This window comes from Pelmatolapia mariae, linkage group LG14 (assembly GCF_036321145.2).
Source record: "Pelmatolapia mariae isolate MD_Pm_ZW linkage group LG14, Pm_UMD_F_2, whole genome shotgun sequence".
Lineage (NCBI taxonomy): Eukaryota > Metazoa > Chordata > Actinopteri > Cichliformes > Cichlidae > Pelmatolapia > Pelmatolapia mariae.
The window spans coordinates 28,629,712-28,655,150 of NC_086239.1; the positions used below are offsets into that span (position 1 = coordinate 28,629,712).

Genomic DNA, 25,439 nt, shown 5'->3' on the forward strand with positions numbered 1-25,439 from the left:
TTCCCCATATTAGAAGTAGCTCCAAGATATTACTACCGAAAAAAAAAGTTGAAATTTCACTGGTGGAAACAAATTGTGGAATATGAAGACTTAAGGTTAAAGGTAAAATATATATGTGGAACTGGATTAAGCAAACAAAACAAAAAGATTAGCCCTGCTATGAGCCGGCAGGTGTGCCTGGCAGACTGAACTCAGGGCACCGAACGTCCCACAGCACACTCCTAAGTGATGACGTCGTCTTCCTCTTAGTGACTGCTGTTATCAAGATGGCGCTGCGGCCAGGATCTGGGGGAGGTGGCAGGTATTTTAGCCATTTTAAACTGACTCATTTCAGGGGAAGTAATTTGTGCGTGAAACATTCACTCCCGACAGTCGCGGGGCTTCACATTTAGCCACGAGGACGCCCTCAAATATCGCGATAAAGGCTGGCTTAGTTTGTCGGAGCAGGGAGATGAGATGAGATGGCTGGTGGTCAGGTGCCACAGCTAACGTTAGCTGGCTCCTTCTGGCTTTACCTGTCCATGTTTAGAGTGGACCAGACTAACTCCACGGTGTGGTCATATTAACAGATTTCACGCTTAAGTTATTCTGTGGCAGTCATAGTGTCCATTGCTGTCGGTTTCTGGTGATATAACGCGATACTTGCTAGATGAATCTCTTGTAGCATTGCTAGGCAGGCCTGTGGATGGCTGGTAGGGACAGATATTTACACTTTCTCAGTATTATGTTTTCTGTTATTGGGGATTTAGTATGGTGTTGGCTATTTAGGAAGATAAAGCATTAGGACGTGAAGATTTGTGGGGAAGGGGTTGATTTAGTTAAGTTTTTGTCCCTGTAACACACCAAGCAGCAGAGACTCTAAGCCCATCTTCAGGAGTCAGATTGCTCTAATAACTCTCTGCTGAATTACATAATCAGCCCTGTCACACATGCATATTCCAGTAAGTAGCTGTAAATGGTGAGGAGATGTTCAGGTGTCTTATTAAAGCAGTGTGATGATGGTCTGCAGAGGAGATGAAAAGGCCAGCCTCATGATTTTTTCATAACACGAGCTCCAGCACCCTGAATAATAAATATACTCTGGCTACAAGGCTAGCCAGGTGATACTGATCTGACAGGTGAAACCAAAGCCCTCAAGACTGTCTGTGCCATTCTTTCACTGCGGCTGGTAAAGCCTCTACTGTATACTCTGGTAGATTTGGGCTATATTTATATATTCAAAAAATGTGTCATTTATGAGATGGGCCATGCTTAACTTTGACTTTGGAACTCTTTTTTTAAAAGTATCTACTTCCATGGTGCAGTGTGACTCTTTTATAATCAGTGGTCCCATTTGGTAAAAAACAATCTTAGAAACTTTGAGTAGCTGCAAGAAATGACAACATGGGTATGATAAAAGTAAAATGTACCTGAATACTAAAGTGCAAAGCCTGGAGGTGAAGCCTGTTTGAGAATTCCAGCAACCTTTTGTAGTTTGTAGGCTCCATGCAGATCCTCTGTTTTCAACAGGGCATGTGATTAGATACTTTATGAATGTCAGATGATATCCTGTGCAGAAACCATACTTTTTACGCCGCTATTTAGAATATTTCTTCTTCTCTCAGCTGCTCCCTTTAGGGATTGCCACAGCAGATCACTAACCTTGATCTCACTCTCACTCTACCCTTCTCTTCTGACACACCAACCCTCTACATGTCCTTCTTCACTACATTCATGAACATCCTCTGAGGTCTTTTTCATTTCCACCTGCCTGGCAGCTCCATATTCAACATCCTTTGTCTTTTTTATCCACTATCCCTCCTCTGCACATGTTCAAGCCTGTCTAAATTTGTTTCCAAACTGGACAACTCAAGATGTTCCTGTATATGAGAGAGAAAATGATTAGTGCTTGCTTTTCAGAGTGCTTTGGGTTACTTTTAGTGATGCATTAGTTGTAAAATTCTGGGCCGATACCAATGACATTTTTCCTGCTCTGTTTATTCCCTCTGTTATGTCAAGAAAACAAAGAAATCTTCATTATACATGGATATCTAAAGTTTTTTTTAAAAAAGGGCTTTCAGCTCTGAAATACAAATAATGATATTAAAATCAATACAACTGATAAATCAGTAAATAAGATAACATTTTCTGAGTTCAGTGGCGGATCTGTTGGCTAATATATCAGCCAAATGTCAATCAGTTGGCTGATGTATTAGTCCTACTTACCTCAGTTTTTCACTTAAAGCAAGTTTTTTCTTGTTTTGATTAATAAACAGACCAAAAAGCAAATGCATTTCATTCAGTGACTGAGAAAACAATCAAATCCTTTCATCTGAGAACCAGCAAATGTTTTGCATTTTTTTGAAACTTTCCATTCATTGCATAATGAATCAGGGGACTTATGAAGTGTCATAATTTAGTGGTGCCTTGATAACAAGATCAATACCAGTACAGATATTTGATTATTTAAAATTCTGATGCTTTTTTAAAAAAAATGAGAAACATTGGTTATGTGTATTTTTTTTTGTTTGTTTGTTTTTTACAGTATTTATCCATGCTCTGCACGATTCTTCTCAGATCAGCTGATTGTGTTTAACATCATCAGTCATAACACTGGTTGAAGGGTTTTTTTTTTTCCCATCTCTGTATTTTTTTCCTTCCATTTTTACTTATCGGTAAATAGCTTCAGACAGCTAATAACAGCCGTCCGATAGATTCATTGGCTCTAGCCATGGCAACTTTTTCCTACATAATAGCATCTATGTAAGCAACAACATTAGCAGCGAATGAGGAAAAAGTGCATTTGGAAGGCAGAAAATTGAGAATTTCTAGCATGTGTTTTTTGGGTAAATAACAAAGCCCTAAATAATCAGTTGTTTGTAAGTATATACTTTAGATCTTTATGTAGCTGAAGTGGCAGGTCCATTAAAAGTAAGCATTTCCTTTTTATAGGAATGATTTTAAGTTTGCTCTCTATTCCTCTATGAGAGCAAATAATTTTAACAGTAACGACTCTGGCTGAAACTCTGAAACTGTGGCTTTTGTCCCCAAGCATTCAAAGCAGTTTGATGGTAGCTATTGGACGAATCCAGACCTTTTACAAGGCTCAGGCCTGCCTGGTGTCCACAGCTGCTGTCGCCGCTTATCTCCCTCTATGTTAATCCACTCGGCCATGACCTCTGATTTGCTGAAGGATGGCAGACAGTAGTGCCGTCGTGCTCAAAAAGCTTTTTAAGCTGCAAATCTTCCAGTGAGCAGATGCGAGAATCTGAAACCCTCCGGTACTTGTCATATTACAACAGTATCCTGTGAGGGGGAAAAAACAGCTTCTTGCTTTTAGTTTAAATGTTTTTAGATGAGCAGAGGAAAGAGGACCACTCATCAGCACCAAGAGTGCCCATAAATTCACATTAGTGTGAATTAAATGTGACAGACTCAGGAGGACTTGAAGAAAGAGCTGTTGTGACTATGTCCCAAAACATAAATGTACAGTACTATGTTGAAGTTGAGCTACAGCATGGCTGTAATTTCATGTACTACCATTTGGTAACACAAGATGGCACAGTGATTCAGTTGAACCTTTTGTTTAAGCAGGCAAGTTATTAAGAGCACATCCATTTTAACAATGGAAGCCTGCAAAAGGCAAAACCTCTTGGAGAAACGGCTAACCCACACACCCACTGGCAAAACGGTGCCCGCTGGTAGAGAAAGCCTTAGGTAAATTCTGCAGAGGGTAATTACAAAAATTACCTTTAACCCTTAAAATAACAGATAACTTTGGCTCTTTGAAGTAAGCCCGTGCAGACACAACATTTCCATGTTATCATATTGGACACTTCAGAGTTCCTTTTGCATTGGGAAAACTCAAAATTTCAACGATTGTAATTGACCAGTTTTCTAAAGTGGGATTTAAATTACTCAAACAAAAACAACTTGTGTTTTTTACATGGACAGAAACACGAGGAAAATTCATAGACCTTAACTAAGGTAACAGGGACTCCAGTTGTGTCTGTGTGCGTACTCCCTCCCCAGAGGCCCGTTTTGTGTTGGAGAAAACCTATAACTCCAGCGGACATGTAGCACCACCTGATGAATATATATGGTTTGCTCTCTGCCAGCTCCCGAGGGAAATATGTGGTTCTTAAGCTGCTAAATGCTCCACTGGGTTTGCTGGCTAGTTACTAATTGTGTTTCAGATACAAGGAAATATGAGGGTTCTCCGGCTGGTTAGACAGTGCTAGTGAATGAAGATATTTGGAAATCGTAATGACTCGGTGAATAACGATAATAACGAATAACTGACAGGATTAATCGATAAAGAATAGTTGCAGTCGTCGTGTTTACAAGCCTGCATTATGAGCCAGGCCTGCTTTCTCTGACAGTGATCTCTCTGCTTCCCTTCTGTCAGCACAGTTGTCTCAGTTCTAAAGTTATCAGTATTATATTGTCAATGACGGCAATAGTGATGATCACATTAAACTGGGAATCGTTGGAAGCAGAGGCCCGGCTGGCTCCGTCTTCTGTTTGTTTCTGCATCAACGCTTCCAGTCTGTGAGTTGTAGTAAGTTATTTGACAAATAGCCGAAGGCCTGTGTGGGTTGGCTCCGGCGAGGGAGAGACTTGGCCGACTCGTAGAGAGACTTCCTCTGATTATTTCTTAAAGGCCTGTTTCTCAGCACAGCGACAAGAGTCCAAGTCGCCTGCAGAAACTCGCCCAGCCATCTACCCTCCTGTTTATCTGGCGTGAACGTTGCTTCAAAGGATCTGAGGGGTTCTTTGTGAATAAGCCTCAGCTGCTTCGAGGCTGTAGAACAAAACTGCGTCTGCTTGTTGATGTCACTGTCATCAGCAACACACTTTTATCGCATCCGTGTTTAATTTTACCTGTTGGCTTACAGGAGCGTGTTACTGTCATCTGAAGAATTACAGCAACAGGATTCAGATTTGACGCAAGAAGGAAGGCATTTTCAAGTTGTTTTGAGGAGCTCGCAGTCTTACTTTTTTATATTTTTGGTTCTGTTTTGTCATCTCAAATGAGATCAGTATAAAATGGAATAAAATCAAACTGAAGGACCACGTGAAACTGAACAAATGGACTGATTTGTACGACTCACAGCCTCTCAATCTCATTTATTGTCAAGCAAACATGGCGTCACATCTAATTTCACTTATCTCTTTCACGTCAGTTGTGTTATTATAATGGCTGTTGATTTTAAAGGGTATTGTTGCAGCTAAGTGACAACAAGAGTCATCTGCTGCTATAAATGTTCAGCAGGGGACTGGGGAATGAAAAGGCCACATAAATGAAGGCTGTTTTTAACTTTAGCCTCAGTTTGAATCTCATAATCTGTGTTTTTCTTCTTTATTTCTTTAGTTTTATGTATCCTGTTGGAGGAGGCTTGGGACCGCCGCAAGGTGAGTCATTTTGCAGTGAATATTACCGCTCTTTCCCTCCAAACTGTTTGTGTAAACATATTCAGCTGAGGAGATGGCACACAAATGTGTTTTGTGTGAATTTGAATGGGATCATAGAATATTGCTTTTTGAAGCAAACTGTCAGGATATTGCACTTTAGAATGAAAACATTGTTTATTTTGACAAATGTTACTAGAAATCTTCATTTTAAATAAAGTGGATATTGAAATACTGGTTTCCTAACAAATAAAGTACGAGCACAATAAGAGTCACTCTTCGCTCGATGTGATCAGTCACACAAGATGTGATCGAAAGTTTCTCGGCTCTGTAAATAACTTTAAAAAGTTTGGCTCATCTCCTCTTCAGTGTCGCCTTCTTTGGCAGCCTTGTACTCTTCTGAAAAAGGCTAGGAACTGAATTAAACTTAAATTTAAGTTATGATTACAAAACAAAATAATTTCATCCACTTTCTCTATAGAGCTGTTTATGTTTTTTTATTGTGCTATAATTCAAATGCACTCCTTTCCTTTACAGTTTGTAGTTTTTGCTCCTTAGTTGACTAAAACAGAGCTTCTCTTTACCAAGATCCATATATGAAAAGAGATGAAGAGAAACCCTGGATTGCTCAGGGTCTGTCACCTGGTCCACTTTCAGCACTATGACGCATTTTAGAACATAAATCCACTCCCAACATGTTATTAAGTTCAGTAAATTCATGTTTAAACTACAGTATTGACCATAATAGTTGTGATTATGATTGTTGCTCTAATCGAGCAACCTTGGTTCGGAGTGCTTGCTCTGTTGATTGAACTTTGTGTGCTTGATTTGCTCCCCTGTATCAAACATCAAGCCTTCAGCTTTCATTTGGGGAAGAGGGTGAAGCCAAATCTGGGTTGTGAGAGAAAACTTGGTTAGTGTGAGTTGAACAGTACATGGATTTTAACTGTGCTGCACTACAGTGCAGTGAATGTCTTCCCTGAGTTCCCCCAGGACATTACAGTGGAACTACATGCTGGCAGTCTGACCCTAGGAGATTAATTTGTGGTCTGTTATGTTTAATTTTACTGTATATTAAGTAAACAAAAATGCAAAATGAAATAAGAGGAATGATGAGGAAAATACCGCAAGCACGCCCCTCTTTAGAGCTAAAAGGAACATGGGAGGACAGCCTAGTAGGGGAGATAGGTTGGCCTTTGACGTTAACTTTGATTGTTTTCGTCCTTTCCTTTTAGTTATTGGTCCTTGCAGTTCTTGGGCATATGAGGATCAGTGAGGATTCGGCACATTGCAGCTCATATCTTTGTTACAATGCTCAGCACTGAGCAACGCAGGTCTCAGATGTACCATCATTTAGCTGTGGCTGCTCGTCCTACTCAGACTGTTGGCTTTGCAGTAACGCCTCCAGATAAACCACGCATGCACTGGTGGGACGAGCGTCTCTTAGGGGTCATTATATGCTCCTGTTAGCAATGTCATTTTAGTCCAACAAATTAGAATGTGCACAGTCTCCCAGACAAGCCATTTACACAGCCCAGTTGAGCCCTAACACGGTGAATCATCTGGAGGCTCCAGTCGGAGCTGGCTGCTCAGCTCTGGTTGTCAGCTTACGTGGCGTCTCTGAAAATAAACACACACTTTTCCAATTTTTCTTTCCCCAATCCTCTTGTTTTGCTCCAAGTTGTCACAGTAGTCACCAGAGAAACAGATTTGGCTGTTGCAAAGCCTGTGTCTTTTTCCAGCTGTCGGAAGAAATGGTAATGGATTTGCAATACTGAATTATGACCAGCCTCTGGAGGCTTTTGTTTTTTCTTTTTCTTGATAACTTAAACTAAGATAAGTAAGTAAATACATTTTATTTACGCCAATAGTTTGTAAATTCTTCATTATAGCAGTAAAAACATTAAACGCAGCCTATAACAGTGTAGCTTAATAAAATAAAACATGACCAAAATGAGCTCAATAAGGAAAAATTTACACAAAGGAAAGGAGCTCAGTTAAATGGAAGAAAAATGAATGAGCTCAAAAAGTACATTTTTTAAAAACACAGAAGAATCCCCTGTAAAAACCTGAATATAAAACGAGAAGAAAACATTAATAAGAAAAAACAGATTAACTTATTAAACTTGTAATAAATTATTATAAAGAAACAAAGAACTTTATTTATACCAAAAGTTGGGAAGTTACCGTGTTTCAGCAGCCAATAAATCCAAGCACTCAGTTGTATTATTAAAAAATTACACTAAATAAGGAGCTCAGATAAAAAAAAAAAAAATAAAAAAAAAAATGAAGAGCTCAATAAATCAGACTCCATATTATTTTGCAGATGTCTCACATTCCCCATGATGATCGCGGGAAGACCTCCAAATCTACTGTTTTCTATGTAGCTTCTCTGGTCTTACAGGCCTTGCTCCGGGTAGTAAAACTGTCAGTGCAATCAGCTGGTGAAGATTCTCTGTTGGCAAGAGAGTAATACGAAGAAAAACTACTAGAAGGCTTGTAAAAATGGACTTTACAAGACCTGTGAATCAAAAAAAGTAGCCAAATCAACTTCACATGAATCACACTGAGTAAGAATCAAGGCTATCAGTTAATAAAACCATTAAAATAAATACAAAACAGCATCTCGGTATGGTACCAGGAAAAAATGCAATGTAAAGATTTGAATGTAATACAATAAAAGAGTAAAAGAAACTCAATAAATTCAGTAAAGCATAATAAACATGTTACATATAGAATATTTTAACCATGTCTACAGTATGTGATAACAGAGTTTGTGTGTTTCTGCAGGCATGGTACCCATGCAGCAACAGCAGCAGCAGCAACAGCAGGGCTTCCCCATGGTTCCTGTCATGCAGCCTAACATGCAGGGCATGATGGGAATGAACTTTGGAGGCCAGATGCCCCCAGGTGCCATCCCTATGCAGGTCAGCGCTATTTCTTATATGTTGTGCTTGATTCTGTGTTTGTATGTGTTTTTTGGGGGGCGGGGTCAGATTAATATTTCCCTGAGGATTTATTTATTTATTTATTCTCTTGTAGTATTTTGAGTGAACGTGCTAATTTTGCTGCATTTGGTGCATACATAGTAGTGAAACACTGCTGTATTGATTTAACTGATTTCACTCATGTGGAAGGCTGGATTTAGAGCTCCTCTTGAACTCATTTGCTTCCACGTTAATCTCTCCACAAACAGTTTTAAACACCAGCACATTAACAGGAATTTATTGTTGCCTGGTGATGTTTAACAAGACTTTAATACATTAACATTTTGCTTTCCCTTGGTTAAAGCATTTGATAATCACGCGAGCGGAGCAGGAATGCTAAATAGTTTGTTGCATGTTTTTTTTGGGGGGGTGGGGGTCTAACAGGGTGGAATGGCGATTGGGATGCAGACCCCTGGGATGCAGTTCTTGGGTCAGCCACAGTTCATGGGTATGAGACCAGCAGGACCCCAGTACACGGCTGACATGCAGAAACAGATGGCTGAAGAGCACCAGTAAGACATCTTTACACCTCCATTATAGTTCCTCTTTGTGTAGATCAAGTTTAAGTAAGCAGCCAGCTTAAAAAACAGTGCAGTGGAAAATAGACTTCCCTTTAACACATTCGAATTTTCTGTCAACTTCAGTTTCTGGTAACTTGTCATACTTTTTAATAGAGCCTTAGTGTCCAAATTAGGTAATTTTTCTTCCAAATACACTGAAAGATCTGAGTTTACAGGCTGAGAGCATTCTGCTACTTTTTAGGACGTATAATCCCCCAAACCCACTAACCCTGTAAAGCCTCTTGGATTAGCTGGAAAATTCATTATCAAAAAGCTGACAACATAAAGCTAGGTGATTTTTAGAGCTCTTGAAAAATGGACTTCTTCAACATCTTCTCACAGCACAGCAGCACTCCAAACATCTTAAAGAGTATGGGTGCTGTGCTGTAGATTATTCGTAAAGTGGACAAAATAATCTAGGGCTCAATAATCTCCCTTGAACATAATTTAACTGTACAGAATAAGTACTTTTATTTTTGATACATAAAGTTAAGTCATTATACTTGCATACATTTATATGGGTTGCTTGAATTGCTTGGAGTGTTTTAATCATGTGTTGTTGCTTATTTTACTGGAGTAAAGTGTCTAAATGCTTCTGTGAGCACTGCAAAGGAAACCACACTTTGCCCTGCACTTTAGTTTACTTATTTATTTTTTGATTTCTAAATGTTTAGATTTGTGTGACTGTACACTTCAGTGATTGGTGCATCTTCAAATGCGATGTCTGCACATTACATTTAAAGGAACCAAGTGAATCCTTGTTTTATGTCTCACAAGTACTATTTTAGCCCCAAACTGTAGATTGTGCGGTCACTGTTGGTCCTCAGTGGATGAGTCCTAATAACCTAGATGGTCCCGTTGACAAGTTGACATTTGTGGTTTTAAATGAAATGTCACAAAAACTCTTGGTTGGACTGCCATGACATTTGGTTCACAGATTCATGTACCCGTCATGATGAATTGTAATCAGTTGATGAACTTTGTATTAAAGGCCATCAGGGCACAGTTTAAATTTGTCCAAACACCTGGAAAGCTGATGACATTCCCAGCTGCCTCAGCTGTACTGTATGTAGTGCTGATTAGTGCATGTGAGCGTGTGAAGGAGAAGAAGAATATGAAACAAGAGAGTAGTAGAGAGAGGAGGAGGGCAACCAGGGGGGAGCAGCAGTCAAACCATGCAAATAATCTTGTCTCACTAAAATAAATACATAATACAGGATATTAACATGTTAATACCAAATAAAAATCTGCATGTTGGCTTCATCTTTATACATTCAAATAAATTCATTTTCAATTCAATTTTATTTATAGTCGTGTCAAAAAGCGGTTGCCCCCTTCCTGATTTCCCTTTTTTTTTTTGTTTTTGTTTTTTTGGATACTTAAATGTTTCAGATCATCAAACAAATTTAAATATAAAGATCATCCACGTAAACACAAAATGCAGTATCTAAATGAGGGTGTTTATTAAAAAATCCAGACCTCCATGGCCATGTGTGAAAAAATTATTACCCCCTAAACCTTATAACTGGTTGGGCCAACGTTAATAGCAACAACTGCAATCAAGCATTTGCGATAACTTTGCCCCATTGGAGGGTTTTCAAGCATGAACTGCCTTTTTAAGGTCATGCCACAGCATCGGATAAGAGAGCTTATCACAGTTAATTCATGATTTAACAAGGTGGTGACAGTCACTTTTTCACACAGAGCCATGTAGGTTTTGGTTGTTTTTCCCCTTAATAATAAACACCTTCATTTAGAAGCTGCATTTTATGTTTACTTGTGTTATCTTTATCGAATATTTAAATTTGTTTGATAATCTGAAAGATTTAAGTCTGAAAAACATACAAAAAATTGGAATTCAGGAAGGGGGGCAAGGACTTTTTCACACGACTGTATATAGCGCCAAATCACAACAACATTCATCTAATTTATGTTGTCAAGAAAAACCGTGCAATACGTCAGGTTGGCCTTTATTGCTTATCTTAATGGAGCACTGTGTCCAAGTACAGCCTCACAGACCACACGGCTAATGTGTCTTGTGGATTTGATCCTTTTAAGATTATTTTCCAGAACAAAAACTAACACACTGAATCAGTTTCAGCACCAGAGCTGCTGCTCTTAGCTGACCCCTGATCTGATAGCTTTCTGGTCCTCTTCTCCATTAAAATAAATAAATCGTTATTATTTTTTTATAGATCCTCCTTTTCTTTTATAGTAAGATGTTTTATTTTCATAATTTTCTGTCAGTTAAATCTGCTCATTGTATCTAAATACTAAAATATAAATATGACACAGTTTTCACAATTTTGCCTCTGTACACCATCGCAATAACTCAAGAGACGATTAAAGTGTATAAAGTGAAGAGTTTCGGCTTTACTTCAAGGCTGTTGCTTAGGAATTTAAATATTATTTGTGCTATTTTTTTTAAGAGCATAACTTTATAATTATAGGTTTGGATTTGTGTTTCCCTTCTTTCTCCTCTCAGGCAAAAATGCAGAGAAATACTTAATCCACAAGTTTATATGTAAAATGGTTAAAGTGATAAAATGTAAGTCTAGCTATAATAAGATAAGTAAACCACAGAATGAACCGAATGAACTGAGAAATGTTGAAATGTTTTTACAAACTTCCATCAGACAACACGAACCTTCAGCTGCCATTTTAACAAGGTTCCTTTGAGCTCATCCTTCTTAAGAGTATTATGTATTATGCTGTACTCTTCTTGCCCTTTAGAAAACGTCTGGAGCAGCAGCAGAAAATGCTGGAGGAAGACAGGAAAAGAAGACAATTTGAGGAGCAGAAACAGAAGCTGAGGCTGCTCAGCAGTGTCAAACCCAAGGTGAGCCTCTCTCCACATCTCGTTCTCCTTGTTTTTTTCTGGCATGTCCACTGCTCATTTTACTGACCCTCTGGACTCTCGATACCCAATTGTGCTGCGCTCAGACGGGGGAGAAGAGCCGCGATGACGCCTTGGAGGCAATCAAAGGCAACCTGGACGGTTTCAGCAGAGACGCAAAGATGCACCCCACTCCATCATCTCAGACCCAGAAGCCAGGTACCTTAACACTTGGAGTTAAAAGTGTTTTCTGCTAAAGCTTCTTGCTTTAAAAAACAAACAAACCCTATAATAACTGAGTGATAGCTGGTCAACCAGACCACTGTATAATATGCAACACAGATTGCATTACATTTTTGTTAATCATTATTTTTCTGTTCATCTGCCCACCTGTCAATCATTGTGAATTTTTATTAGTGTTTTGGAAGAAAGTAAATACTGAACCTCCGTGTTTAGTTTCTTCATTTGTTAGTGGAGATATTCTTTACTTAACTCACCCCTGTGTATTTGAGGAAATTGTGGAGATGCATTTAACAAATACACCGCATCTTGTGCAGTGCTTCCCGACCTTTCTGAACTATGAAACCTAGCAGTATTAACTTGCTGCTCCATGTTGCCAGTTTGAGATCTGGTTTAAGGACACTTTTGAGTATAAGTTTCATTTCTGTAATACTATAACCTGCATCAATTATCTCAAGGCTTCTTATAGATTTATCAGTTTACCCTGGGTGCAGACTTCTGCTTCAGCTGTTAGAATCGGTACGAATGTTGCGGTTTTGAAAATGAATAATCAGAAATCCATCTAAACGACATGTAGTAAATCTGAATATAAGTTAAGTGTTCTTCGGTTTGCAGATCTACAATTTCTGCTTTTGCACAAAAAGTCATTATCTCACTCTTGCACTGTGCAGCTCCGAAATCATCTTCCATTGTAGTGTGTTTGTCATGTGCTGTGCCATCATCATTATTTCTTCATTTTTGCAGACTCATCGCCATCACACCCGTCTGTCACTGCTCCCTCCCTTCCCCCAGCTATGTCTGAGGATAATGATGACTTTAGTGACTTTCAGGGCCCCGTCGATACCCCCACGTCCTTCCCTTTGCCTCCCTCCTCATCCTCTTCCTCCTCCACCACCACTCCCTCCAGCTTCGGGTTCTCCTCTCAGGCCCAGCCTTCATCCTCTGCCCCAAACTTAGGTCTCTCTGAGGACGATGACGAGTTTAGTGACTTTGTTCAGGGACCTGTAAACACTTTCCCTTCTGCCAACTTCCACCTCTCCTCTCAGTCGCAAGTCCAATCGACTTTTCCACCCTCACAATCCCTCCCCTCTTCTGTGTCCATTCACACTGACACCCAACACTCTGCTGTCAGCACCAGCACCCAGTCTGCATTTCAAGGTAACTCTTCTCTTGCTTCGTTCACACCTCCCCCTCCCATCCCTGTAATTTGCCCTTTTTTCCACCTAGTTTGGAGGAATTTTTTACATTAGTGATTCTTTTATCACTGATGCTGAATGCTTTTACTGGCAACCCTGGATGATGGGTTCGTCTTGGCCTGCATTAATGTGTGAGAGCAAGCATCTAGCTAGACCAGCAGATGACCTCAGTACTCAACACTAAAGGGTAAACAAGGATGTATAATAAATAAGGAATACTGCTGAAAATGACTGTTTCTCAGTAGGTTTTTCTCCATGCAGTAGTTGCGTTTCGTTTTGATAGTGAATTTATGATTTGTGCACTGGTAGAGGACTGTCATGTCATTTGTCATTTGCCCTGTAATCTCTGGGATGAGCAGCTGCTCTGTGACAGCTTTCAGTCTCAGGCTGTGAATGACAGGACGCAGAGATCACCTTCTGTCCAGAGCAATTCAGCAACCCTCCGTCCAGTGTCATCCTTGATTCTCTGAGACATCTCTGACCTAATTGTTTAGCATCTGGAATAAGCAGATTAGATGGCTGATGGATAGATTGCCTCTGATATTAAGAGACCTGAGGAATTTATCTTGCAGTGTCTGTTGAAACGCAGTCAGGTAACATTTCTGTTTAGGGGGCTGTTTACAAATGATCTCATTTGCTTTTATATCTTATTTCCAACAAATAACACTAAATAATATCTGATACTTGGCTTCTTACGCAATTTCTAAAGAAAGGTTTGGTTAAAAAGAAGAATATATTGGTACCCCTTGAGAAAGGCTGTACTTTAGGTAATAATGGTTAAAGTGCCTGCTGTTATCAGCTCAACAAAAAGATCTGTCACTGAATTTGTTAGTGTGTTTTTATATGTGGGATTTTGTGTGGTTTTTGGGTAAATCTCCTTAAAGCTTCTTAAAGAAGCCCTGTGGAGTTCTCTAGAGGAACAAAAATTACATTTCTGTTCAGTCTTAGTCACCAGAAACTGTCCTTAATTCTTAGAAGATATGATGATTGAATTCCTGCTTTCTAAAACATTTGCAAAGACTAATTGAATTGAAGTGTTAAAATCAGTATTCAAAATTGTGCAGGCATGTTTTCCCCTGCCTTTGTTGGTGTATTGCTGCACATTTTGGCATGTTACTGCAGCTCGTTATAAGTGCAGTAGGGAATCATGTGTGCATGCATGCATTCATCATGCCCATCCTGAGTGTGCATGTGAGAACACATTGACAAAGTTGGACCAGATATTAGTTAGTTGATGTTGGATTGCAAATAGTTTAGTTCAGTTAATGTCTGTTAAGTAGTTATGTGTCCTACCGCCTGCATGATCTACCCAACGGCTCCCATACCTAAAGCACAGTAGTGGTTCAGTAGTGCGAATGCTTTTGAGGTGGACTATTTCCTGCTGTATGCTACATGCGGAAAAGGAAAACTGTGGAAGGTATTCAAAAATTTTCAGCTGTTTATGTTTGAAAACAGCTACAGGAAAGAAGCACAATAATGCTACAAGACGCCTGAACCATGATTAGCAACCTTTTATAACTGCTACTGACTGCTTCAGTCTTATCTTGCATATCAGATCTCAAACACAAACACAAGTTATAACATAAATCTACTAAAGCATCCTTAATTTTATTTGCAAATTGAGCCTATAAATAGATGCGTTAAGTGTGCATTGTTGCTAGTATGTGTTAAAGAAGCTTGTTCCTCATCCACCCCTCTAGGCCCATCCCTGGAAGAGAAGCTGTTCTCCTCCTGTGATCTCACAGCTGATAAGACTGCGCAGGTTAGCTTTAAGTCCAAGCAGAGTTTGGCTGAAATGACTCCTAGAGCTAAAGTTTCAGCCCAGTTTCAGCCCAGTACTAAAGCGAGGAATTGGGCCGCGGCCACCGAGGACTTGAGCTCTGTCTTCGTCGCAGAAAAGCCACCAGAGGCCCCGGTACCAGCTCCCAAACTCCCCCCATCAGCTGCTGGCGCATCTCCTCAAACCAGTAGTGACAGTGGTGAGAGAAGTACCCGTTCACTGGACTTCATAGCTGCTGCTTCTCTCTTGCTTTGCAGCATTAACAAACAATCAGGGTGGTAGTTCTCTTTCTGTCCTTGAGAAATATTTTCATTCTTTCTAACCCTGACAAAATAATTGTATGCCTCTTCTGGCAGTTTAATCTCCTCTATCTCTTTGGGTTATAATTGATTTATGCTAGATCCTGGACTGGGCATCCTACTGTTGTAGCCTGCGTGCTATTAAATGAAATCAAGTTGATGTTTTCTTCGCTGTTGAGGTGACGATGTCTTTGAGGTGCCCTTCCTTGTGTCTTTCCATCGTCTCCTAAATCTCTGCTCCTATTTCTGCCTGCTTTATACCTCGGTCTTGTTAGCGGGGCTCTCTTATGTCACTGCTCCCTGCACACACTGTGGAAATGGACTGTGTCTGTCAAGGTCCTTGGGTGATACCTGCTGACTAAATAAGCCGCCGTCTGTTCACTCACTGTGTAACACCCTCTCAGAGAACGACCTCTGGCGCATGCTGACTGCTTTGGTTTAACAGGGATGCGCATGGATTGGCAGGTGCCACTGGGGCCCAACATAATCCAAGGCTGATTGTGCATGCTACTCTGCTACTCCTTTGTGCTGTTATTTGTTTGTCTGTGTCCGTGTCCTCCGTGTCATCAGGGGAAATATTGCGGCTCATCACGGGGACCAGGGGAGATTTGTAATAAGATTCATTTAACTGCTCAAGACTGGTGGAAGTATTATGTGCAAAGTGGGTGTCTGGGTAAACACCTGCCTTGCAGACAGAGTGTCAGGGACTCGAAATGAGCCATAGCAGTTTACTGAAATGTCTGGTTGTCTGTTTTCTAGAAAAGAATAATTTAGGTCAATGTCAGCAGTTAAATTATATTTTTAGTTAGTTTTTCTTACAAGGCAATTGCCTCTCTCCTTGAAGCTGGAAATGACTCACAGACTGATTTATAGATGTCTGATGTGGCAGGGCGTTTGTGATTCAGTGCAGGGAAGCGTTACATCTGCACCGAGCCTTCCAGACATCAGGTGTATGATTTTGTCGAGTTCGATGTGAGCAGGGCTCAGCTGCCAAGAGACTTGGCAGATCGTAAGCCTGGACAAGACTTTTGCTTCAACAGCTAATTGCGTGTCTGTGTGTGTGTATATGTGTGCTTGTGCTTCTGACAGCAGGTGTTGGTGTGTACCCACAACAAGAGCACATTCAGACCATGCTGCCCGCCTGGGTTTACAACGACAGCCTCGTCCCAGGTAAACGTTTACTCTCAAAAACATCCAGTTTAATGTTCAGACGACGATATTCAACATCGCTGTGTGTTTTGCGGAAAGAAATGACACGAATTGCAAAAATGTTTTGTTTTTCTTTTCCCAGAAATGTTCAAGAAGGTTCTTGAAATCACCATGACTCCGGCAGGGATAGACACAGCCAAACTCTACCCGATATTAATGTCATCAGGTCTTCCCAGGGAAGCACTCGGGCAAATCTGGGCTTCAGCCAACCGCACAACACCTGGCATGCTGACCAAGGAGGAGCTTTACACTGTACTTGCACTAATTGGGGTGGCGCAGGTAATCACTGAAGTCAAAACAAATTATCCACTTAGAACAACTCCACTAATCATCTCCCACGGCTTCCGCAGAGCCTCGCCATAAACTCCTCACTGAAATTAGCTGGGCTTAGTTCAAAACAGAGAGAAAGAAGCGGTGCTGTGACTCAGCCCGCGGCCTGTGAAGCGTTATAAGTCCAATATATGGCTGAGTCCCCATCAACCAAGTTTGGCAGGAGGCTTCTTATCACGCTCAGCCTGGGTCTGTCACCACCACCCCTGGGAGGATGCAAATCTTCAGGCAGCTCACGAAACACTGCATGCCTCCGCTTCCATGCGAGGAATAATAAGACACCTTTGGTGATGTAAATCTTCAAGAAGCTTAAAACACAAGCAAAACAAGGTGCATTCTCTTGTGAGGTGGAAGAAAGTTTGAGTCTGCTGGTGACATCTGTTCAAAAGGATTGTGTTGAATAATTTATATATAAACGTTATTCCTTGGCCGAGTTCCGTGAATACAGAAGGGCTTTAAATTATATAGGTTCACAATGATCCGTGTGCCCTGATACCTTACATAATTTAACGCATTAACCCCCCCCCCCCCCCCAAAAAAAATGCAGCCAAATAAAATTTCCAAACATCTTACAGGCTTTGTTTTGTATTTGTCATTGTCAACAGTCCTCATGAAAAGACTCAAACTGACTCGGTTGCTCTCACTCACTTCTTCACCTTATCTGTGGCTTTCAACCCAAGGCTTTTTTGCAGTCACAGATACATAACTCTATTTTTTAGAAAGCTAAGGTAGATTCCAAAAAAGCTGGCATCACTGCTTTGACAAACATTGCACACAAAGGGTTTGTTGAAGACTGCTTTGATTATATTTGCGGCCGCAGGACAAAGATTTCATCATGTTTTAATATGCTTTTGCACAACAGCTGAGCTCAGGGGGACCAGCTTCGCTTGAATATTGTTTGTTGTGTCCTTTCTTTCAGAGTGGCCTCCCGGCAATGAACGTGGAAATCCTCGGCCAATTTCCTTCTCCTCCCGTGCCGAACCTGCCGGCTCTGGCTATGGCCATGGCCCCTGTCATGCCTCAGCACCAGCAGCCCATGATGACCCAGCCCCCGGTCTCCATGGCCATGCCCACAGCAGCCCCGCCACCAGTCATGCCTATGACACCGGCAGCACCAGCTCAGCCACCCACAAACACAAATTTCATTGCCAGTTTCCCTCCAGCACAGGTATCACAGGTATGCTCAGTTTCTTATTTTCCTGCTGTCGATCACCTCACTCACTTCACTCTCCAACATGATGTTTGCGTAGGGAACCAAAGCCGATGACGATGACTTCCAGGACTTCCAGGAGGCTCCAAAGGCAGGAGGAGACCAAGCTTTCTCTGACTTTCAGGGGGAATCGGGAGGAAGCTTCCCTACTACCATTGCACCACAGCACCAAAACAGGTACAGGCTTGTTGATGAAGACAGTGAGTCTGCCTTTTTTTCCAGGCTTGTATAATTAGGAGCATTTTAAGCGCTTATATGACCCTAATTCTAAGCTACAATAAATAAGATTGGGTATTTCTTATTCTAGCTCTCTCTCCTTTTGCTCTCTGTGCTGTAAATATTTGCAGAGATGAGCATCAAATATTCAGCCCTAGATGATTATTTATAGCTGACTCATCCTGCATAATATTTGTACTTCTCATTGTCTGTCTTACAGTCAGACGCACTGTCTCAATATCTTGTAATAACCTCCTCAGAATAGGAATGAGTTTGGGTCATCTACTAATGAATTCATTTCAGTGGACAGTAGATAAGCTCGTTTCTTTATATTACTTCTTTCTGAGCCCTTCTGGAGCAACCGTGCCTTCAGTGAGAGGAAGCTGAAAGGCAATTATCCACTGAAAGACAAAGAGAAAGCAGAATTAAAGTATCTGAAATCTAAGTGGCATAGGCGTTTTATGATTCTCTCCTATTTTGCAGCTGAAAAAATGCAGTCCTGACTGTTTCATCAATGTAACAAGAATTCCCCGCAGACTGAGATTGCTTTCTAATTAAATGAGAGGCTGAACAGCTCATATTGGGCTGCCAGCCTGAACTGGCAGCCATAACTTACTGTCGGATGTCTCACAGAAAAAGCGCTTTGAGGAAACTAATATTCACTGAGTTTAACAATTTCCCTAAGCCCCTGATTTGTCTGTTTTAGCAGATGATCAGGCATAATGGTCATCATATTTCTTGCTTTTGGCCTGTATTAAAGCATCCTTCACTTTCAGGAATAGTTTGGCATTTTGGGATTATGCTGGTTTGTTTTCTGTTGTGTTGAGAAGACTGAAGCCACTCTCTTGGACTGGCTCTTTCATCAGTTGACTGAAGTCTGTCAGCAGCAGCTCTTAAGCTCACAAATAAACCAGTCTGTGCAAAAAACTGAGGTGTAAAAATAATGTTTGGGGTTTCAGTGGTTGATCATGCATCTCAGGTTGGACTGTTAACTTCCTGGAGTCTTCAGTGGGTGCAAGACAGTACAAACCCACTAAATGAAATTAAATATAATGTGGTCATTAACGAGTATCAAAGGGGCTGGAAGGTGTTCACTTTTCATGCTAAACAAAGCGAGTTTGCTACTGAATGGCTTGAATATTAACAGACAATAAAAGAAGTATTATCAAAATCTTTTTTTTAGACCTAAATCAATATAAGATTTTTAAGACCAATACCGATATTTGGCAATTTTTAAGAACTGGTATATCACTCTATATTTTTTAATATGACAGTGCTATTTAAAAGTAACATTGCTCTAGTGTTACAACAGGTCATGGATTACTTATTTACACTCTGCCCGTCTCTGCTTGGATCAGCTGCTTGTTCTTTGTGGCATTCCAAACATGTGCTGCTAACACGCAGTCCAGTACATTTTGTCTGAATTAGTAAAACAAGATATAAATACTTTTGTTGGTGAGCTGGATGTGAGACAGTGGGCGTATATTTTTATTCCTAAGCAGAGCTACCTTCTGCCTGTTCAGTGGCCTTAATGGATGAAAGGACACCAAAAGCTTTTAACAAAAGAAAAAAAAAGCTGTTTCTCTCCAAACTTTGTGAACCCAGGGTGTTGGGACTGCGCTTCCACAGGCCCTGCTGGTTTAGAGACTTATTCCCGTTAACAAAGCAAGACGAACAGCTCAACCTGTTTTTCACATGCTAGCAAGGGAAGGATCTCAGAGCAGCCCTTCTGCCCTCGGTGTCAGACCACTTCGAAGAACCAGCTTCCCCTGCAGCCTTTTATTTCTGTGACACACAGTTTACACAAACACCCATTGTAAACCCCCCTATGGTTATAAAAGATAAGGCACTGGGTATGTGTGTGTATGTATGTGCGTGTGTGTGTATGTGTATGCATGTGCCTATAATAAAACACTACAGCCTCCCCCACCATTCAACAGGCTGGGGAGGGCAATAGAAACAGGAGAATGTCTTTGATTGCATAGTTTGAACCAAGACTTACAAATTTAATTACAATAATGGCAACATTTAACAATTTGACTCTAACACAGGGCAAACGTTCAGTCAGCTCAGGCGACTTATAGGGATTAAACTTTACCTTTGAATTTTGCCCATCGTGATGTCTGACGATTCACTTTTGTGTCCCTGCAGCACGCCTGCCTTGCTGACTCCAGTGTCTGGTTCCTCCTCCGCCTCCGTCACATCTTCTGATAAGTACGCTGTGTTCAAGCAGCTGTCTGTGGATCAGCCTGCAGAGCCTACACCCCCTGCCTCAGGTACGTTGGATACCTCATGTAATAATGTTAGTCATCTTGGGGGTACATACTGGGACCAAAACATAAAGTCAGTCAGAGAAGGAAACAATATTATCATCAGGCGTTCACAGCAGCATGGGGAACGGCACGTTCCATTCCTTCCTGTATAGATAACTAGCAAGGATTCATTAAAAGCAGAAAGTGATAACATGACATTTCCAGGTATTTCATCATGTTGAGCCCTTTTATTACATCTAAAATACAAAATTGTTCCCTGAAGGTTAAAGCAGCTTACATAAGGACACGTTCAGTTCACAAACTAAGTTTTGGCCCTTGAACGATACAGGGAGAGTAAATTTCTTTCATATTGCTCTTTATAGTTACCAATTCTTCTTTATTTGCTCTGATCCAGATATTGGAGACAAATACAGTGTATTCAGACAACTCGAACAACCTGCGGAGAAGAAATCAGTCGGTAAGAGACCCAGTTATCCTTTGTTACACATCTCGATCTCTCTCTGTGGAAAAAAAAACAACACACGTTCACCTAATGTACATATTAGCACATCCTTGCTTTTTGACCTCTTTGGGCAGTGACGTAGAGAACTCAGAGATGACCTTTATGAACATCACATCATCCCCAGGAAACAAATAGTTTCTTTTGATGTTCTCTAATTAAACTGTGTATTATAACTTGGACAAAGCTGTCAGGTCACCACACTACCACAGAGCCATGTTTACATTGTGTCTTGTATTGCAAGCCTGCAGCGTTGATACCCAGTGTGTTTCCCATCCCTGTTTCATTAGAACAGTTTCCGATGGGGACACCTCTTACAACTCCAGTAAGTCATGCTTTGCAGTGACCTTTCTTTGGCATTGTCAGGCTCCATCTCCTTAATGAGCCCATTAGTTATCGCTCTTCCACCGTACACCAGCGGTGTGAACAGATTCTCTATTTCAGCATGCATACGTTACTCCACAGTGGATTAACAACTGCTGAAAACTTGAGAATTCATTCTGACTTTTTTCTGTGTGGTTTTTGTAAAAAGGATGCAAAAGTTTTCCCACTGCTATAAGTACCCATCACAGTTATGTGCAGAAAATGATAATAGTTTGTTCTAGCTTTTTTACTTTTAGCTAACAACTTAATCAGGATTCTGTAGATGTAATGTTGTTTCCTGATAACAAGTCATATCTGTCTTTTTCCAAGCTGTTTTGTCATAAATAGCATTTTCTGTCAGGTTCAGACTCTCTCATCAGAAAACTTCAGACATTTGCATAAAAGTCTGTGGTAAACACAGCCACTAAACTCAGGTGTAAACTATCATTGCCTAAAGATACTTGATGCTATAAAATATAAACCTAAAATACAGAAATTACACTGGAAACCATTTGGCCTCGTCTACTTCGCTGGGAGATATTGGATATTGTAGACAAAAATGACGTGTTGGATGGTAATTTTTGCAGAATGACTATAATCAACAGTTCCTTGCGTGGTAGTGTCGATGTGCATGCACTGTTTCTCATTAGTTTGGGGTCATTTGAAAGAAAAGCACATTTGTTTTTAATATAAGTAAAGTTGATTGAGGATTCATAAAATTATGGCTTTAATAGAGTATCTGTGCAGTCGTATGGAGGCGTATTTTCAGTAGTCATCTCTCCTGTGTTGACTCCTGTGTTTAGCATGGCTGCACAATTAATCGAATTTTAATCTTGATCATGATTTTGGCTTTCTGTGATTTAAATGAACACGTTCAACCAAGACTGGGAATGCGCAAATCAAGCACTTAATAAAACAGCATCACAAAAAGTTTCTTTAAACAACCAAAGGCTTTTTTCCCTCACAATTAGTTGACGCAATAAACTTGCATTAGGACTGATTATTGCTTAAAATTTACCTGTGTGCCTTTGTAGAAATTCCATTAAAAGTTATATGATGTAGGAAATATTACTTTTTTCGTCATTAACAGACAACAGTTTAATTATATATTTAATGAAAAGAAGTGTGCATTTCTTTAAAAAAAAAACCCAGCCCTAAACTTTTGAGTGATAGTGTATGGAGAGCTTTTTGTGCAGTGATGTATGAGCTTCTTTGCACACTGCAGCCCAAAGTTCACCAGTGGAGCAAAGGAGTAACTAATGCACCATTCCTCTCTCTTTTAGGATTGTGAAATAACTGAATGGTAGTTGTTGCAGCTGAGAACCTTTGGCCCCTTTCTATCTCTCTGTTGTTTTTTACTGATCTTAAATTCTTCTCTTTGGTTTACAGGAGAAGGATTTGCAGATTTCAAGTCTGTCGGCACAGTCGATGATGGCTTCACAGACTTTAAAACAGCCGACAGCGTCTCTCCACTAGACCCCCCAGATCAAACCAAGCTCTTTCAACCTTCCTTCCCCTCTGCTTTTCCAAACTCTCAGTCACTACAGCAGCTTCCCCAGCAACAGCCAGCAGTGTCTCTTTCTCAGCCCAAAAATCCTCTCAACATGGCTGACCTGGACCTTTTCTCTTCTATAGCACCTTCTGTTCCTGCCCCCACTGAGACAAAACCCAGCACATTCCCCTCTGTGTCTGTGCCCCCCTCTCTCGTGCTCCTGCCAGGTGGAGCAAAACCTCCGGGAGGAGGGGCAGATGAGTTTGGGGATTTTGCCCTCTTTGGCTCCTCTTCTGACTCAACTCAAGCTTCAGCCGCAGGAGGAGCTGCCTCAGCACCTCAGGATGACTTTGCAGACTTCATGGCATTTGGCAGCTCTGGTGGAGAGCCTAAAGGCGAGAGCAGCGCGGGTGTTCAAGGGGAAACCTCCACACAGCAGCGGTCTCAGCAGAGCTCTGACAAATACGACGTATTCAAACAACTTTCTCTGGAAGGAGGCCTCGCCTACGATGACACCAAGGAGAGCGGCGCCGGCTCCTTCTCGTCACTCAAGAGCGACAACGACGACTTTGCCGACTTTCAGTCCTCGAAGTTCTGCACAGCACTCGGTGCTTCTGAAAAGACTCTGGGTGACAAGGTGGCCGCGTTCAAACAGGCCAAGGAAGACTCTGCATCTGTAAAGTCCCTCGACCTCCCGTCCATCGGCGGGAGCAGCGTGGGAAAGGACGACTCTGAGGACGCGCTGTCAGTGCAGCTGGACATGAAGCTGTCGGACATGGGAGGAGACCTGAAGCACGTGATGTCAGACAGCTCTCTGGATTTGCCGGGTCTCTCTTCCCACCAGCCCCCTGCTACAGGTGAGGAACTTGTGCGTTTGCTCTGGTGAGGCTCCGTGCAGTGACACACAATATCGCTTTCAAGGCCAGCCAGCCTCTCCTTCTCAGTGACCCCTCCCCCAGACAAGGGGTCAAAGGGCAAATAATGAGGTCCTTGTTGAATTGAACATGCTCAATTGCTGAAGACAAACATGAGTAACATATCAAATTAGATGCATCACAGCTTTCATTCTACATTTCATCGTTCATCTCATCATACTCTTTATTTATTACTTATTTATTTAAGTATTTATTTATTTAAATCTTTAGTTTCTTCCTCATTAGTTTTTTTTTTATCTCCACATTCCTCTTCCCGTATATTGTTATTGTAATGACAGGAAGGTCCTGGCCCATATCTCTATTTATTTACAAATGATGAGTGCCTGGTTTTGATGTGCTGGCAGTCATAGTTCACAGACGAGGTCCCCCAGCTGCTGCCTGCGCGACTCGGATAAGCCTCCTGTTTGATGTGTCCACACCGCGGCAGGCGGATGTCGCACTTCCTTTCAGTGTACCTAGTGTGTGTGTGTGTGTGTGTGTTGTTTTGGGCAATGCTAAGAGACGGAGCAGTTGAATACAGATGAGTACAGGAGGGCGTTTATCCTCTTGTTTATTCAAATCACAGGTTTTCGAACAATAGGCTGCAGCTTACCAAAGGCGTTATCCGTAAGCCATCATTTACCTTTTTAACTGTTGTGTGCAAAAAGCACAGCAGATGACTTAATTTTGATTCACTTGAAATAAAATGTTACCATTAATACGACGTTTTGCATGCAAAAACTGGAGACTATTTTCATATAGAGCAACAGTGATTTGTCACTATTAAAAATATTATAGGTGGATGTGAGGGCTTGAATGTGAGTGCATGCATTTGTCTCTTTATGCCTGTCAGTTATTGTATTACCCTGCAGTATTTTCACATTAACCATGGAGTATATTTTAGATCAAATGGACGTCTAATTGTAAGATGTCTAAATAATAGCGTGTCTGCTTTTTCCTCCCCTACCTCACATCCATGAAAGTGGAGTTAAAGTTTACCTAAAGCTCGTTGTTGGGTCCTTTTATAAAAAGGGAAATCAATCTAGTGTCTGTTAATAATCGGGTAGTGTCCATGTCCTTTTTTTCCTCCCTCTTCACTGCTCATCATTTATTCATCAGGCATCTCGCCTTCCACATCATGCATCGTGTTTCATGGAAAACATTTCAAACCATTCTTGCAGTGTAACATGAGATGAGTTGCATGTGTTCTCAGGTAAAGGCTCTGTAATTCAAACGTTTGCCAGCTTTAAGGGAGCTTTCATTTTTATTTGAAAGCTCAGACAAAGCTTGAGAAGTTTGTACAAATTGACCAAATCGCCACCTGACAAGTCGTGCAATCAGCTTCCAGTATTTCGTCACTCATCAGTTAATTATCATCACATGTATCAACTTATTTCATCCAAGAAACTGATACTTTATCCTTGACTAGAAAAAGATGTAAACATCCCCATTGCCTTATTTCAGTTTCTGTGCAGTGGTCAGATTTTGGTTAAACCCAAACAGGCCCATCCGCACTGAGAGCAAACAATCCAGTCCATGGAGCTGCAGCGAAACTGCTGATTGGGTAAAGACCTGCCCGCTTTAACATCGATACATTCCTGAGAAGCTTTTACGCTACCGTGACGGCGGTTTCATTTCACCCTT

At 41.0% G+C, this 25,439-nt stretch overlaps 1 protein-coding gene across 10 annotated transcripts in view; it reads left to right on the forward strand.

Moving 5' to 3' along the window:
* The first annotated feature begins 220 nt into the window (after positions 1 to 220).
* Positions 221 to 25,439, forward strand: part of synrg (synergin, gamma) — a 42,028-nt gene continuing 16,809 nt past the window's right edge. For 2 of the 10 annotated variants that reach the window (XM_063493978.1, XM_063493982.1), the window contains exons 1-15: positions 221 to 301; positions 5,354 to 5,394; positions 8,182 to 8,318; positions 8,763 to 8,890; positions 11,672 to 11,777; positions 11,882 to 11,993; positions 12,759 to 13,172; positions 14,911 to 15,189; positions 16,379 to 16,459; positions 16,581 to 16,777; positions 17,748 to 18,005; positions 18,079 to 18,215; positions 20,406 to 20,530; positions 20,922 to 20,984; positions 22,779 to 23,738. In XM_063493978.1, the coding sequence (XP_063350048.1) occupies positions 267 to 301; positions 5,354 to 5,394; positions 8,182 to 8,318; positions 8,763 to 8,890; positions 11,672 to 11,777; positions 11,882 to 11,993; positions 12,759 to 13,172; positions 14,911 to 15,189; positions 16,379 to 16,459; positions 16,581 to 16,777; positions 17,748 to 18,005; positions 18,079 to 18,215; positions 20,406 to 20,530; positions 20,922 to 20,984; positions 22,779 to 23,738 (3,073 nt within the window). In that variant the 5' untranslated portion in view covers positions 221 to 266. The remainder of the gene's footprint in view (positions 302 to 5,353; positions 5,395 to 8,181; positions 8,319 to 8,762; positions 8,891 to 11,671; positions 11,778 to 11,881; positions 11,994 to 12,758; positions 13,173 to 14,910; positions 15,190 to 16,378; positions 16,460 to 16,580; positions 16,778 to 17,747; positions 18,006 to 18,078; positions 18,216 to 20,405; positions 20,531 to 20,921; positions 20,985 to 22,778; positions 23,739 to 25,439) is intronic. The other 8 variants (XM_063493987.1, XM_063493988.1, XM_063493980.1 and 5 more) reach the window with 7 other exon arrangements.